The 13,173-nt window shown below is 40.2% G+C and overlaps 2 protein-coding genes across 3 annotated transcripts; one reads left to right on the top strand and one right to left on the bottom strand.

Moving 5' to 3' along the window:
• Nucleotides 1-295: 295 nt before the first annotated feature.
• On the bottom strand, nucleotides 296-3,476 carry tmem100a (transmembrane protein 100a). 2 transcript variants are annotated; one of them, XM_084925116.1, is made up of 2 exons: nucleotides 3,203-3,476; nucleotides 296-1,534 (listed from the first exon to the last, which is right to left on the bottom strand). In XM_084925116.1, the coding sequence occupies exon 2, from the start codon at nucleotides 1,449-1,451 to the stop codon at nucleotides 1,047-1,049; it is 405 nt and encodes a 134-aa protein (XP_084781242.1). In that variant the 5' UTR covers nucleotides 1,452-1,534; nucleotides 3,203-3,476; the 3' UTR covers nucleotides 296-1,046. The 2 variants fall into 2 exon arrangements, with proteins under 2 accessions (XP_084781242.1, XP_084781243.1); XM_084925117.1 differs by lacking the exon at nucleotides 3,203-3,476 and adding an exon at nucleotides 1,690-3,182.
• Nucleotides 3,477-4,650: 1,174 nt separating this feature from the next.
• Nucleotides 4,651-10,171, top strand: pctp (phosphatidylcholine transfer protein). Its single transcript, XM_084925115.1, has 6 exons — nucleotides 4,651-4,835; nucleotides 5,789-5,906; nucleotides 7,796-7,875; nucleotides 7,979-8,150; nucleotides 8,677-8,744; nucleotides 9,358-10,171. Exons 1-6 carry the CDS (start codon nucleotides 4,707-4,709, stop codon nucleotides 9,430-9,432), a joined length of 642 nt encoding a protein of 213 aa, XP_084781241.1. The 5' UTR covers nucleotides 4,651-4,706; the 3' UTR covers nucleotides 9,433-10,171.
• The last annotated feature ends 3,002 nt before the right edge of the window (nucleotides 10,172-13,173 follow it).

The following is a 13,173-nucleotide window of genomic DNA, read 5'->3' as shown; positions in this document are numbered from 1 at the left end:
TTAATCTTTTATTTAGCAGGTGTGTCTGTATTTGTGATGCAGTCAGAATTTTTGGATGCAGCTAGCTAACCATTTTTGCTAGCGCTGCACTCCCCCTTTGGTTTAAATACGGTCACTCGTGGCTCCACAAACCCAACATCGTAGCTAAAACACTTATGTTAGCTCTTCAAATTTCAAACCAATGGGTGACATGGCTACACCCATCTTTTATATAGTCTTTCCTTTCAATACATACAACAAAACAAGACGAGACAAAACTAAATTCATTCTGTCCAGTTGCGACACTAACAACATGCTTGATAAAATGATTTTATTAAACATCATGATCATGTGGTAACAATGAATACATGCAAATGATTACGCTAAAACAAAGCTGCTAGTTTAATTTTACACAATATGAGCTATAGACAGTAAAAATGTAGTTGTCCACATTAAGTATTGCTACATAAAATGTGGATGTATCTTTGCATTATTTTTTTTAAAGAAATGTATTACATAATATGATGAATATGTAGGATCAAAGTGCTTTAAGAGGATGCATATTCAAAATTTAATAGTCCTTCTCAGCCATTATAACGTACCATACTTCAAAAGCAGGTCATTTCTCCCCATTTCCTGCAAGATGAGACTTTCTAAACAGATATTTGCAAGTTGAAGCCTAGCAAATGAGGCGAGAGTCATTGTTCTGGACTTTTTCAAACCACAGTCCTTTCCGCTGCAATCAAAGGCAGCACATCCAACAGCCGATTAATGGGAGACTTCCTCTACGCCACTCCGCACAGTGGTAATTCATCTTAATTGTGATACATTCCTTCTGGCTGTGTTCCCAGCTTACCAGATGCTCCATGTCTGTTTGACAAATAAATCCCTCACAATGTCTGTAAAGCTTTGAATTCTGAGCCTTTAGAGTCGGAGCTTTTACAGGTCGGAAACTGAAGAAACATTCTGGACAACATCTGCCTTCAGCTGGTTCTTCATCAAACCGTGTCGAGATCAGGCCTTTGCAGACTCAGAAAACCTGGAGCTGCGTTGTTTAAACCGCTGCTTCAAGTGAAAATGCTCCTCTGGTTTGCAACCAAGGCCGTTTGGCTCTCCCGCCGCCTCTCCTTCTTCCTCTCCAGCCGCACCTTCCAACAGATGGCACTGGACGCTAAAAGCAAGAGTCCTGCAGAGAGGAGCACCAAGCCAAAATAGGAGATAGTGGAGCCGTGCGAATTAAAGCTGTAAGCGACCGCGGTGACCACGATGCCTGCAATGAGCACTACCACACCAAACGGGATCGTGCAGCGATAGCAGGAGAGCTCTGCCCCGCCGGTGGCTGCGGTCAGCTGCACTTCATTAACTAGGGGGATGTTTAGGGCTGTCATGGCGACAGCAGGGCGCTCAGCGTTGTTGGCCTTCTCTGGTGTCGCTGGTGTTCTCATGGCCTCCTTGCTAGCGTCTTCTGGCATTTCAGGATCCAGCAGTCTTCTATTAACAGACCAGAGATGGTTCCTCGTTATTGATCTTTTCCCTGTGATCAGGATCTCCCAGTCTGTGGAGAAAGAAGCAGTGAAAGTGCTCAAACGTGTTGCTCAACACTGTAAACAGCAAAAGAAACTCTGGCAGATGCTTTTTATTATAATTCAACACATTTCACAACCCCCCCCCCTCTCCTGACCACATGCTGCTGTAATAAACCCATGTAACCTCTTTGCACAATCCCAGCCGCCTCCTCCTGACCCAGTCAGAGGAGAATGACGCCGGACCACTCGTCCCAGCACGAGCTGAGACATTCCCTGGAGAGCGCAGGATATGACATTACAAACTGCTCCGTGAAATGCAAGGAGCTTCGAAATCACAAACATCTTCACAAGCGCTCACCCCGCCTCCACACACACGCCTGCTGCATGGAAAGCTGAGTCACAATAAGTGGGTAGAAAAGACTTGCTGGGACTTTATCAGTCCAGATGTTTGAAATTGAAATTATTTAATCAAGTTTCTAAACATGAGCAGAATTTCCTCGCCCAATGGTCAGTGCTACACCTACAGCCAGGATTGTGTCTTCTGCAGCCAATACTTTGGGGCTCACTATTTCAAAATAATACAGAAGCAGCACCATTTTACCACCAAAACTACTTCCCAACAGGGTGGAAACCCGTTTGGTTTAACTGTGTAATGACACTGAAAAACACAAGATAATAAAATCTCATCACCTTCCCTGTTTTCCTCCAGGAAAACAACTTTATCAAGATGAAGAAAGCCATTTAATGTCCAGCATTAAATTTAGACGCTGCGTTTGGTATCTGCTGGTATCTGATGTCTCACACTGTATGGATTTTAGTATCTAAAAGTCCTTAGAGCGGGGTCACTGCATAAATGAAGAAGAAACTTCTGTGTACATCAGCACACATGTCAAAATCTTTACTGTCCACAAACACTGAAACAAAACAACCAGAAAAGAGAGCACAGATCTGTGTATTTCTGTTACTTCAAGTCAAGAAACTTATTTTTTCCCTCAAACAAAAGCTTTTAAAATTTGTTTTATATAAAAAATTAATAAATTTGAATAACTGTAAATGATTTACTCATGGTAGAAGCAGTGTAACTGTAACCAGTATGTCCCCCCACTCTTATTTATGAATCTTGTTTAATATTTTTATGATTAAATATTTTCTTGATTTGAGTCGTCTTCTCTTAAAAGTAAAAAAAAATAGAGGACATAAATCATATAAATGTCAAACCCCAGCCCTTTAGTTCAGCATTACACAAAGTTCCTGTAAAGTGACTGATCTATTATTCATACACAGCTGCAATGATAATGACCAGCATGGGACAGACTGAAGAAATTAAGTGTAGTTTGTGGCTGTGGACCATTTAAAGAAGGGAGGATACTGGAGGGGGGAAAGCTGCAAGCTGTGAAGCCACAGGACTTTTAAACAACAAGAAAATGTGAAGAGTGGGGAACTCTCCAAACTAACTCTTGCAGGCTTTCTTTGTGGTAAACATGAAAGTTTGTTTATTGGGGTAACAAAAAATGAGGATTTATAAAGTTAAAAGTAAATCTATAAAATCTTAGCAAATAACCAAATCCAGTTCAGCTATAGCTAAAAGCAGCAACACAGCCTGGCTTCAGCTGGTAACGATATATGTTTTTAATGTGTAGTAAATTTAGTGCAGAAAGCCTGTTTTAGGTGGGAAATAAAGAAGAAAGCTTCGTTACCTCAGAGCCGTTTTCCATGTGGCAAAGTTTGCAAAGTGTCCCTCTGCTACAGTGAGACTTGTCTATGAGCTGATGAATTATTTAACCAGAATAATCTAATTAAAAGTGAATGTTGGTTGTTCTCGCTCAGTGTTGAAGCTCACAGCGGACTCTCCGGGCTGGAATCTGACTCCCATTCATGAGAACTGCCGCACCGTAGAGTCGTCAGGTTAGGAGCTGCCAGCCGCACTGCCATCCTCATTCTAGCGGGACTGTTTCATGCGCCTCTGACTGCAGAGCGAAGATAGAAACCATCGGGGAAAGCTGGTGAATCCGGCGGTGTGTTTCAAAATAAAACGCGTTGATTGCCTGCCTTTATTTTGAAGTCCGAAGGTTTGCTTTGTTTGTTTTGTTACGCCTTGAGTTTATCAGCTGATAAAGGGCATACTGTGTAAGCGATGTAAATGAATGAAAGAGAAATAATGGCATATCACTCCATAATCTTTTATCATTATGACTGTTCACTGATAACATCAGGTTGGGCTATATGTAGCCTGCGGAGTAAACATTCTAACACCCCTGCAATAAACAGTACCTCACTTCTATCAGAATCAGAATCAGAATACTTTATAGATCCCTAGGGGAAATTATTTTGGTTACAGTGCTGCAATATAAACAGTAACAAAGACAGACAATACACTAAGTAAGAAATAGACACAATATATACATGCATATACATATATATAAGTCACCTATATACTGAGCTTTTCCATCCATCCATCCATTTTCTACCTCTCTGCTTCTTACCTGGGTCCAGGTCTTTTTTCTTCTTATCCAACCTAGCCCTTTAGCCTTTTTTTCTTAAACAGACTCATACAAATTTTTATATATTGACCAATTAAAGAAAAAAAAATCATAATTATGGCTAATTATTAGAGTTTGTCCTGAAACTAGTATCAAACTATCAGAATCCACTATCTGAATCTGGCCATCCCAGATGGCAGCCTGGTTCTGCCAGAGGTTTCTTCCTGTTAAAAGGGCGTTTTCCCTTCCCACTGTCACAAAGTGCTTATTCATAGTCGATTGTTTGATTCTTGAGATGTTCTCTGTATTATCGTAGGGTCTCTAGCATGAACATAAAGCGCCTTGAGACTGTTGCTATACTTTTATGAGTTAAACTGAAACTGAAAAATTAAATAAAATCCCTATGAAATCTATATTAGCTAGTTTTATTATGTAATTACATTTTATTGCGGTGGTTGATTAACATTACTAGAAAATTCATAATAGTACCAGCATTTTTTTTAATTGCTGTCATACACGTTCATTTTGCAGCTTAATTAAATATCATTCTGAATAGAAGTGTGGAGAGGTCAAATCTGTACAGAAGCGTGATGTCCAAACATCCTGTACGTCCTATCTCAGAAATGCTGCTGTTTGCACTGCGTGTTTTATTTTGAAGGCCGGGAGCGGAAGTATGGTGCTTGGCTGCGGGCTGGCCGGCGTGTCACAGTGAGAGTCCATCATGTCGCTGCGGTTTACGGATGAGGAGTTCCAGAGTGCGTGGAAGGAGCTGGACGAGCCGCAGCTGGAGGGAGGATGGGAGCTGTTCGTGGAGACGATGGGAGTGAAAATCTACCGGCTCTATGACAAGGTAGGAAGTCTCCAGTCAAACTGCTGCTGGAAAAGCGACTCGGCGAGCCAGTTTGAATGAATGTGGTGAGCGCTGCAGAGCCTGAACTGTCGCTGTTTTATGTTTCCACATTTTCTCTGTCAAAACGTTGAGCTGTTATCAAGCTGAGTATAAGTTTAGTTTAATTTATTAGCAGCAAAGATAAACAGCAGCGGCTAGCATGGGGAAGAAGCCGGAAGCTGAGCGGGAGTATGTTTTTTCTCCACTCAGAATCTTGCTGCACCAGTCCAACCAAACTCCATTCGGATAGACGTCGATTTATAGTTGCCTTGCCTTGGGGCGTAAACAGACACCCTGACTAACCTCATTGAAGACATTCTTGCAACTGCAATGATCCACCCTTCAATTCGGCACATCCCTGACATATCTAGGTTGGGCTTTTTGGTTGATTTAAAACAAGATTGTCAGTGGAAGCCTAATATAAATAACAATGAAAGTTTAAAATCTCAGTTATAGAAAATGTTTCTTCAAGGTTATGTGTGAATTGTCACCTCTGTTTACTTCAAAACATGCTGAGTGATATAAGTGAAATGGTTCTTTGAACATTTTTCTTTAAAAACAAACTTTTTGAGAAAAAACTATGTTTTTTAAACGATCTTAAATCTAAAATAAGTCACTTCAATTTGTACACGTTATAGATAATGGAATTTGGTATGACTTTTACTCTTAGAAGACATAAATGTACCTAATATATTTCTCATTCTAAGTATTGCTTTAGTTTTCTTGCGTAAAACATTGAAAAATCAATGTTAAAAGGAAAAAAAAAAATTTGAATCTACACAGTTCCTCACTGGGCGTGAGAAATGTAGACTGGCACTAATCAGAGTGGTGTGGTCAGGGCTTAGTTGCATAGTGTGGGTGTGGCATCATATGGCCTGCAGTTGGAAGAGAGAACTTTCATGTGCTGTTTGCAGGAAACTGGACTTTATGAGTACAAAGTCTATGGTGTGCTCACCACCTGCACTCCAGAGTTGTGTGCAGATGTCTACATGGACTTGACGTATCGAAAAGATTGGGATGGATATGTGAAAGGTAAAAAAACAGAAACAGCCCAGGAAGGCAGGGTTCACACCACATTTACTGTCTTTCTATTATCTCTGTGTCTTCTCAGATCTTTTAGTCTTCATTAATGCTTTAAAATAACAGTTTCACTTTTCTTTCGTCCCTGTTTTCATGCACATCTACAGTACCCAGCAGGTAACATGGTGTAGCTGTAGTCTTTTAGCTGAAAGCTGCTCATTTCAGTAGCATTTTCTGTTTTCTGTGGTGATAGCTTCTCAGTGTCTCTCCTTAAAAATATCCAGATATCAGAGGGGCCTACATTACCCATGATTAGGGCTGCCACAAACGATTATTTTGATAGTCGACTAGTCACCGATTATTTTTGCAATTAGTCGACTAATCAGATCATGCATCCATTGGACATACAGTGTACAGCTTATTGCACCAGCAGGCATCTGCTCTTATATAACTATCATTAGCTTAAAGCTTTAAGTGTTTAAGGTATGTGCTAACTAAAAATAAAGACAAGATGGTAGTTTATTAAATTTTAATGAAATCTGCAGGTTGTTTCAGTGAAGTTTAATAAACTCCTTGCTATCTAAAATATAACAGGACACCGGAGTAAATTCCCCAGCATCTCACACTTCTGATAATCGGTTGTCTGCTTGACGTTTATTCAGCTGTGTAAAAACTATAACTTTAATCTCAGCCGAACCGATTTACTCAGGAACAAATAAAATACTGAAAAAAGCCAAACAATAACATTTGTAAGTTATCTAAGTGACTTATGTATGTTTAACCTGAGTAGCGAAAGACTGCGGTGGGTTTGAAAACGATTTGCGTGGAGTCCGGTGTTCTCACGGGCTCTAGCGAGCCTAGCCCCCGGCTAGCTATCGAGCTAGTGGGTAACAGACGTCTCCGAAAACGTCGGAGCGCTTTTGAAAGTATGTGGTGTCTTGATAAACTGAGCAGATATTTGAGGTTTACACAGCTACATTCTCGCCTGAAAATATGTTAAACGTTTATTTTGTGACCCAGAATGAATAATAAGAGCAATATTAAAACTAACTAGCTGCCGCCATTGTTGGAAACTGAGCTGGGCTGCGCTATGAATTCTGGGACAGAGCTACTTCTTCTTCTTCGGGGTTTAACGGCAGCTGGCATCCTTGTACATGCAGTGCTGCCATCTTCTGTTTCAGTCCGTTATTACACTCTTAAATCCTACCACTTATTCCTGCGTCTTTTGTGATCTTACAAAGCTTCAAACGACGCGTCGACTATTAAATCAGTCGTCGACGATTTTGATAGTCGACGTAATCGTGACTAGTCGACTAATCGTGGCAGCCCTACCCATGATGCCACTTTACAACCGACTGGCAACTAGTTTCCTGATTTTGGGTGTGTTAATATAAAGCAAGATTACATAAGAGTAAAAAAAGTGGAGAATAAACTAAAGATAATGATCAATCAGCAGGAAAACTTTAAAGGTAAATCTCTAGTGTATTAGCTGTAGTGTCTTAAACAGATGCAAATTGTTCTAGTATAGTGAAAAATATTAAAGTGAAGGAGAGAATAAAACCCAAAGATTTCCTTTATTATCCTTTCATTGAATCTAAAGCGCTCTTTCTCTTCCATGCAGTCTGTCTTGTGCAGTATGCAAACCACAACTTGTACAAATACAACCTGCTAGTGTTGCAAGTAGTTTTCTGTAAAGATGAAGTGGTTATTGCAGTATTTCAAGTATATTCCTTGAAAATATTCATTTCCTTGGCCATTTTTTCCTCATAAGACATTAAAATGTAATGGTTAGTATAGTTGGGGGTGGTTGTTCTTCTCTTTTCCAAGTATATCATGTATTTCAGCTGATATTTATGTGCTTCTATAGCTCACTGAATGATTGTGTCATTTTTCTTATTCAGAGCTATATGAGAAGGACTTTGATGGACAGTCAGCCATCTACTGGGAAGTGAAATACCCGTTCCCGCTGTCAAACAGAGACGTATCCTTCTGATCCGCACTAATACGTTCAGTTCGCATAGATTTGGAAAAGGCTGTGAATGCTTTTCTCAGCATGTCATGTTCCCTAACAGCTTAAACCTAAGTATGTTTATGTGAGGGAGCGGAAAGACCTGGATATGGACGGCAGGAAGATCTGGGTGATCCTTGCCAAAAGCTCCCCGGAGACACCGTGTCCAGAAAAGAGCGGCGTGCTTCGGGTCAAAGACTACAAGCAGAGCGTTTCCCTGGAGAGTGACGGAGCTGGTGGAACTAAACGTAACACAATAAGATAATTTTAAACAATTGCAGTTATATAATTATGTTCATGTAAATAAATGTGTTTTTTTTAACAGAAAGATTCCAGGTTTATGTGAATACATTTGCAGTTTAAATTAAACAAATGGCCCATCATTTGAGCCGTTCACTGAAACTGAATAACATATATGCTCGTAGATTCGTCGGTGGCTAAAGAATGCCCTGCTTTATCATCTGTTTTACTGTAAATGGGACCATAATTTACTAGATGAACATAATAAGTTATTAAATAAATCTTTAAATGAGTGATTGAATTTATAAACGCTTCTGAAAAGTGTCTACTGAAGTTGCAAATCAAGTGAGAAGTAGACTCATTTTCTCATAGACTTCTATGTAATTATTCCTCTTTTGAACAAGGACAGTCGCCCCCTGCTGGCCATTAGAAAGAATGCAGGTTTGAAAACGTGCTGCATTAGCTTCACTTTTCAGAATGGAAGGCTTGGTTGCAGAAATTGTGTAAAGATTGAACCGCCTGCTTGTGTTTCAGTTTTCATGAATTACTTTGACAATCCTGGCGGAAATATTCCCACCTGGCTGGTGAACTGGGCAGCGAAGGTGAGTCTATTGTGTCGGCTTACTGCAGTGCATGGAAACAAACACATTTAGAACTTTGCATGAAAAACTCTAAACTAGATGATTGTCCATTAAAGAGATGGGTCAACTGCAAAACATAATTCTCACTGGGGTAAATCTATATCTTTTATAAAAGGCTGACACATGAATGTAAGACTACATCCTCAACAGATACGTCTTCCTCTTCTGTGCTCTGTGTGGTTAACATACACCAAAACATCTGTGCATCACTCTTCATCATTTGAAACGCGTTCTGATTTATTAGCTCTTGTTTAAAGGGGCGTTCAAAGTCTCGCAGTGTTTAAGGCGTCAGTTTGCACCAGCGCCTCACAACCCCTGAAATGCACACGTGTTCATAGTTGACCTGCTTAAACTGATCTGTGATGAGAGCTTTAAAGAGGGCGTTAAAGAGTTCACTCGCGGGCCCGAGAGAGCTCCGTCCCTCTGCCTGCCTTCATGCTTTCCCATCGTTATGGTTCACAGATGTGTTGCAGGCTGACGTCAATGCTTGCCACTCCTAGGTGGGTCTTCTTGGCACATGTGTGAATGACGCTCGCTGATAGAGATGCTCTTTGCGTGTGTTTTTTCAAAACAGAAAGGGGTTCCAGGGTTCTTAACGGACATGCAGAAGGCCTGCAGTAACTACAAACACTACTGCCAGAAGAAATGAGGGCAGCTGACGGGAAAGCGGCTTCTGGTCAAGAGCTTTGGTTGATTTTTCTTTCTGTCTCTTTAGTTCTGGAAAGCATTTTTAAAATTGTATAATTGCACTGAAATTGCGTTTACGGGATGAATGTGGCTTTGTGTGGGCTGCTACTTGTTTTTTCTAGCATGCTGTTGACTCAGGCATGACGCGCATGGCCGGCCACTCTGATTAAATAGCTGCAGGGAATCAATTCAAGTCCTTTGTGCTGTATTGATTAATACTGTGTTGTTTTGTTTGTGCAATCTATGCAAATTCCAATCAGGATTAATGGGATGCCGTGGGGTATTTTTTAAATTAAATGTTTATACAGAAGTTATAGATTATTCCTTTTGGGCCTGTGTAGTGAAATCTTGTATAAAATGCTCCGACTTTGTCTGTTTCTATAAAGTCATTTACTGTAAATGTGACAGATGGATTATGTATTTAGATTTACTGAAGGTTTGAAAACACTGGAATCTGTTCATTTTCAATCCACTGCATGTAGTTTAGATAATCTCTTTCTGTTTCCGATGAAGTGAAAATGAGAGTACCTTTTAAAGGTTTAGGGAGTTTTAGTCAAAGATGCAATATTATCTCAGATATTGTGTAAATTCAGGCTATATTTCCTGTTGATACAGGTGAATGTGGTTTTATCTGGTCATAAAAAGCCTATTACTGTGTAATATTGCTTTTATTGATATAATTAAACTTTTATTTGAAACTACAGCTGAAATTGTTGAGTTTTTCCACACACACTGACACTTGCGTTTGTTAAGAGAACAAAAATCCTGTGCTTTTGTTAAAAATGGTGGGTAGTTTCAAAATTCTTAAAGGTAAAATTCAGTGTACCATAATTTTAATTCAGTTTCAATTCAGTTTTATTTATATTGTGTCAAAGCACAATAACAGTCCCCTCAAGGTCCTTTACAGTGTCTCAAACTCGTGGCCTGGGGGCCACTTGCGGCTCACGTGACCGTTACTATATAATGTAATTTGACCTGGAAGTTGTTTTGTTAGGGAGGATTTGTTTGTTGTTGAGTGCAGTGTTAAGTTCTAAGAATGATTTAATATGAAGGCAACAGGAGCAGAGAGTACAGTCGTGCTGAGGGATTGGCTGTGTTAGCTCAGTGAGAGAGTCGAACGCTAATGTGTACACTGCATTTGTGTTTTGTTAAATATGAACAAAATAATAGCAGCAGTGCTGCCACGTGTCTGTCCAGAAAGAGAGGAACAATGTGTTTATTTGGTAAAATATTTGAAATTTAAAAAGCCAACAAACAAAACCCAACATTTGCAGAAATATTTGTGGGTGTTTTCTTGTCTGCTTTTTTTGGACTACTTGAACACTAAATTGGCCCTCCAATGAGATGACAGTGCTAGCAGTGGCCCTCAGCTCATTTAACTTTGTAAGATAAAAACTCTACAATAATACCGAGAAACCCCAAACAATCAGATGATTCCCTATGAACAAACGCTCAGACAGCGGAAAGGAAAAACTCCCTTTTAACAGGGAGAAACAGGAGGCCAAAGGAAGGACGGTCATCTGCCGTGATCCTCGCCGTGGGGAGAGCCAGAGTCTGTTCCTGCATGAATATGTGAGGACGCAGAACCCTCCACAGCTAATGACGCACTTGATACTTTAAACATTTTACAGGCGGCGCATTCACGGATCATTCATATCAACAGTGCCACAGTATTTACCTGAGGCATTTAAAAACAGTTTACCGTCTGCAGACTAAGCCACAGCAGTGGTGTATAACAGCAGCATGTGGGATTTACAGCTGCGATGTTTTTCTGTCAAATGTGAGCGCTTGAAGACTTTCACCGTGTTGTGCTCAAAGCACACAGCCAGCAAATATGCACTGGCTCTTTATTTCACTAAGATTAAGGCTGTGTGTTTTAATCCACGTCTAGATTAATTATTATTTATTTATTTCAATCGTGTGGTTATAAACAGTTGGGATTGAATGCATTAGGAAGGTCAAAGTTGTTCTTAAAACTAAAAATATCAACAAACAACTTACATTTTTCCCGAAAAATGAACTTCACAATAACAGCTACCTTTATTATCACACGCATGCGCACAGGTTGACCAGGTGGAGGCCCTGCTGCTGATTGTGAATTAAAAAAAAGGAAAAGTAGGCTATATCCGGTTCACCAGCGGCACTTTCATCAATTAATTGATGATGTAAAGTAATTAAATGCCTCATAACTGGATTGAATATGAATTTATTTTATGTCTTGGAAGCGTGCTAGCTGTTCCTTAAAAAAAATATATATATATATATATATATACATATTGTCCAGTTAGCAGATCCGACTCTTCACTGCGAAGCCTCCGATTGTGCTATCTCAGCAGCTCCTGGTGAGTTTTTTCACCCCCTTTTCTATATTTAACAACAGTTACAGAAGTAAAACTTAAACAGGAAACTACACTGTGTGTTAAACCCTAATAGGGCGGCTAATACAGCTAACAGAAAGCTGTTGAAAACAGCTGAATTTTAGCTTTAGTCTGTCCCTAAATGAAGATGTCTAACAGGTGTGTGCTGCTAACAGATTGACTCTCCAATACGACTTCATATGTAAAGTGTATATGTAGCCTTAGCTTGAAGTGAGCGCCATGTGACTGTAGGTGTCAAACAGAAGTTTTACAACAAAAACAAAACAAATATTGTTTAAAGGAAACATTTAGCCTTTAACGCTGGTTTGACTCAAGAAAATAACAACAACACTACATAAACACAACTATCGAATCTAAATAGAGAAACATGTTTTATTCCTTTCTACAAACTGTAATGCACATGCATGTAAAGATACAGCAAATATGAGCTGAACAGCTTAGAAACACGTTGGGGATTGTGCTTAAAGTTTAAACCAGATGTTTCTCGTATAAAAATAAATTAACAAAACATTTTGTTTCTGTTCTGGGAATTATGCTAACCGTACTGTGATAGGAAATGTGAGCAGAGCTATGGCTTTTCTCGTTTCTCATCCTGTGACGGAGTTTTCTCCACAACAAGTGGATCCTGGAAGCAGACGCCCAGGTCCTTAGAAGGTTTGTGTCTGACTGTTGTTTATGTGGCTGCTGCAGCTGTTTGATAAGCCAGAAACGCTTTGATGAGTGTGAAACATTAACCAGGCCACAGCTGACTGTATAATGTAGAAATATCAGTGGTCCAGTCCTACAAACATGCACAGAAGCCTCTGAACCTGTCGGGCTGTCCATTGGGATCTTCAAAGCTGTCAAGCGTTGTCTAGTTGAGGAACGCTTGGAGTTGTGTGAATCTTGGGGTCGGGCCTCCCTAGATGTTGCTTGGCACAGATAGCACAGTGGTGTGTGGAGTGACAGGAAATGAAAAACAAACAAACAAACAAAAGGTATCTGTCTCGTGTCTTGAGCTGGAACAGGCATGTCAGCAGCTCTAAGCTCCAGTGTGTCATCTGTCATCTGAAGATGATTAATAGTAGCATGGTGCCAAGCAAGCCGAAGAGACCCTTGGAAGCCAAACGTGCTTTGTGAGACAGTCTTGGCCTGCTTTAAATGAATAAACCAGAGGAAGCAAGAGTTTGCCTGATGGTGTGTGTGATAAGGCGGTGGAGTCGAAATGTGTGCCTGTGGAGACAACATGTCAGCTGTCTGTCATTTACATGGGACCTTTGGGGGTGTTTGGAGGGGCACAGTGGTGGGATGGTGGCAGTGGAGTTTGTGGATTTTAATTTTGTTGA

This window comes from Perissodus microlepis, chromosome 4 (genome assembly GCF_051167445.1).
Source record: "Perissodus microlepis isolate ML-2025 ecotype Zambia chromosome 4, ASM5116744v1, whole genome shotgun sequence".
In the NCBI taxonomy this organism is placed as follows: Eukaryota; Metazoa; Chordata; class Actinopteri; order Cichliformes; family Cichlidae; genus Perissodus; species Perissodus microlepis.
Note: the sequence above shows the minus strand (reverse complement) of the source record. Positions and strands in the feature narration are given on the sequence as shown.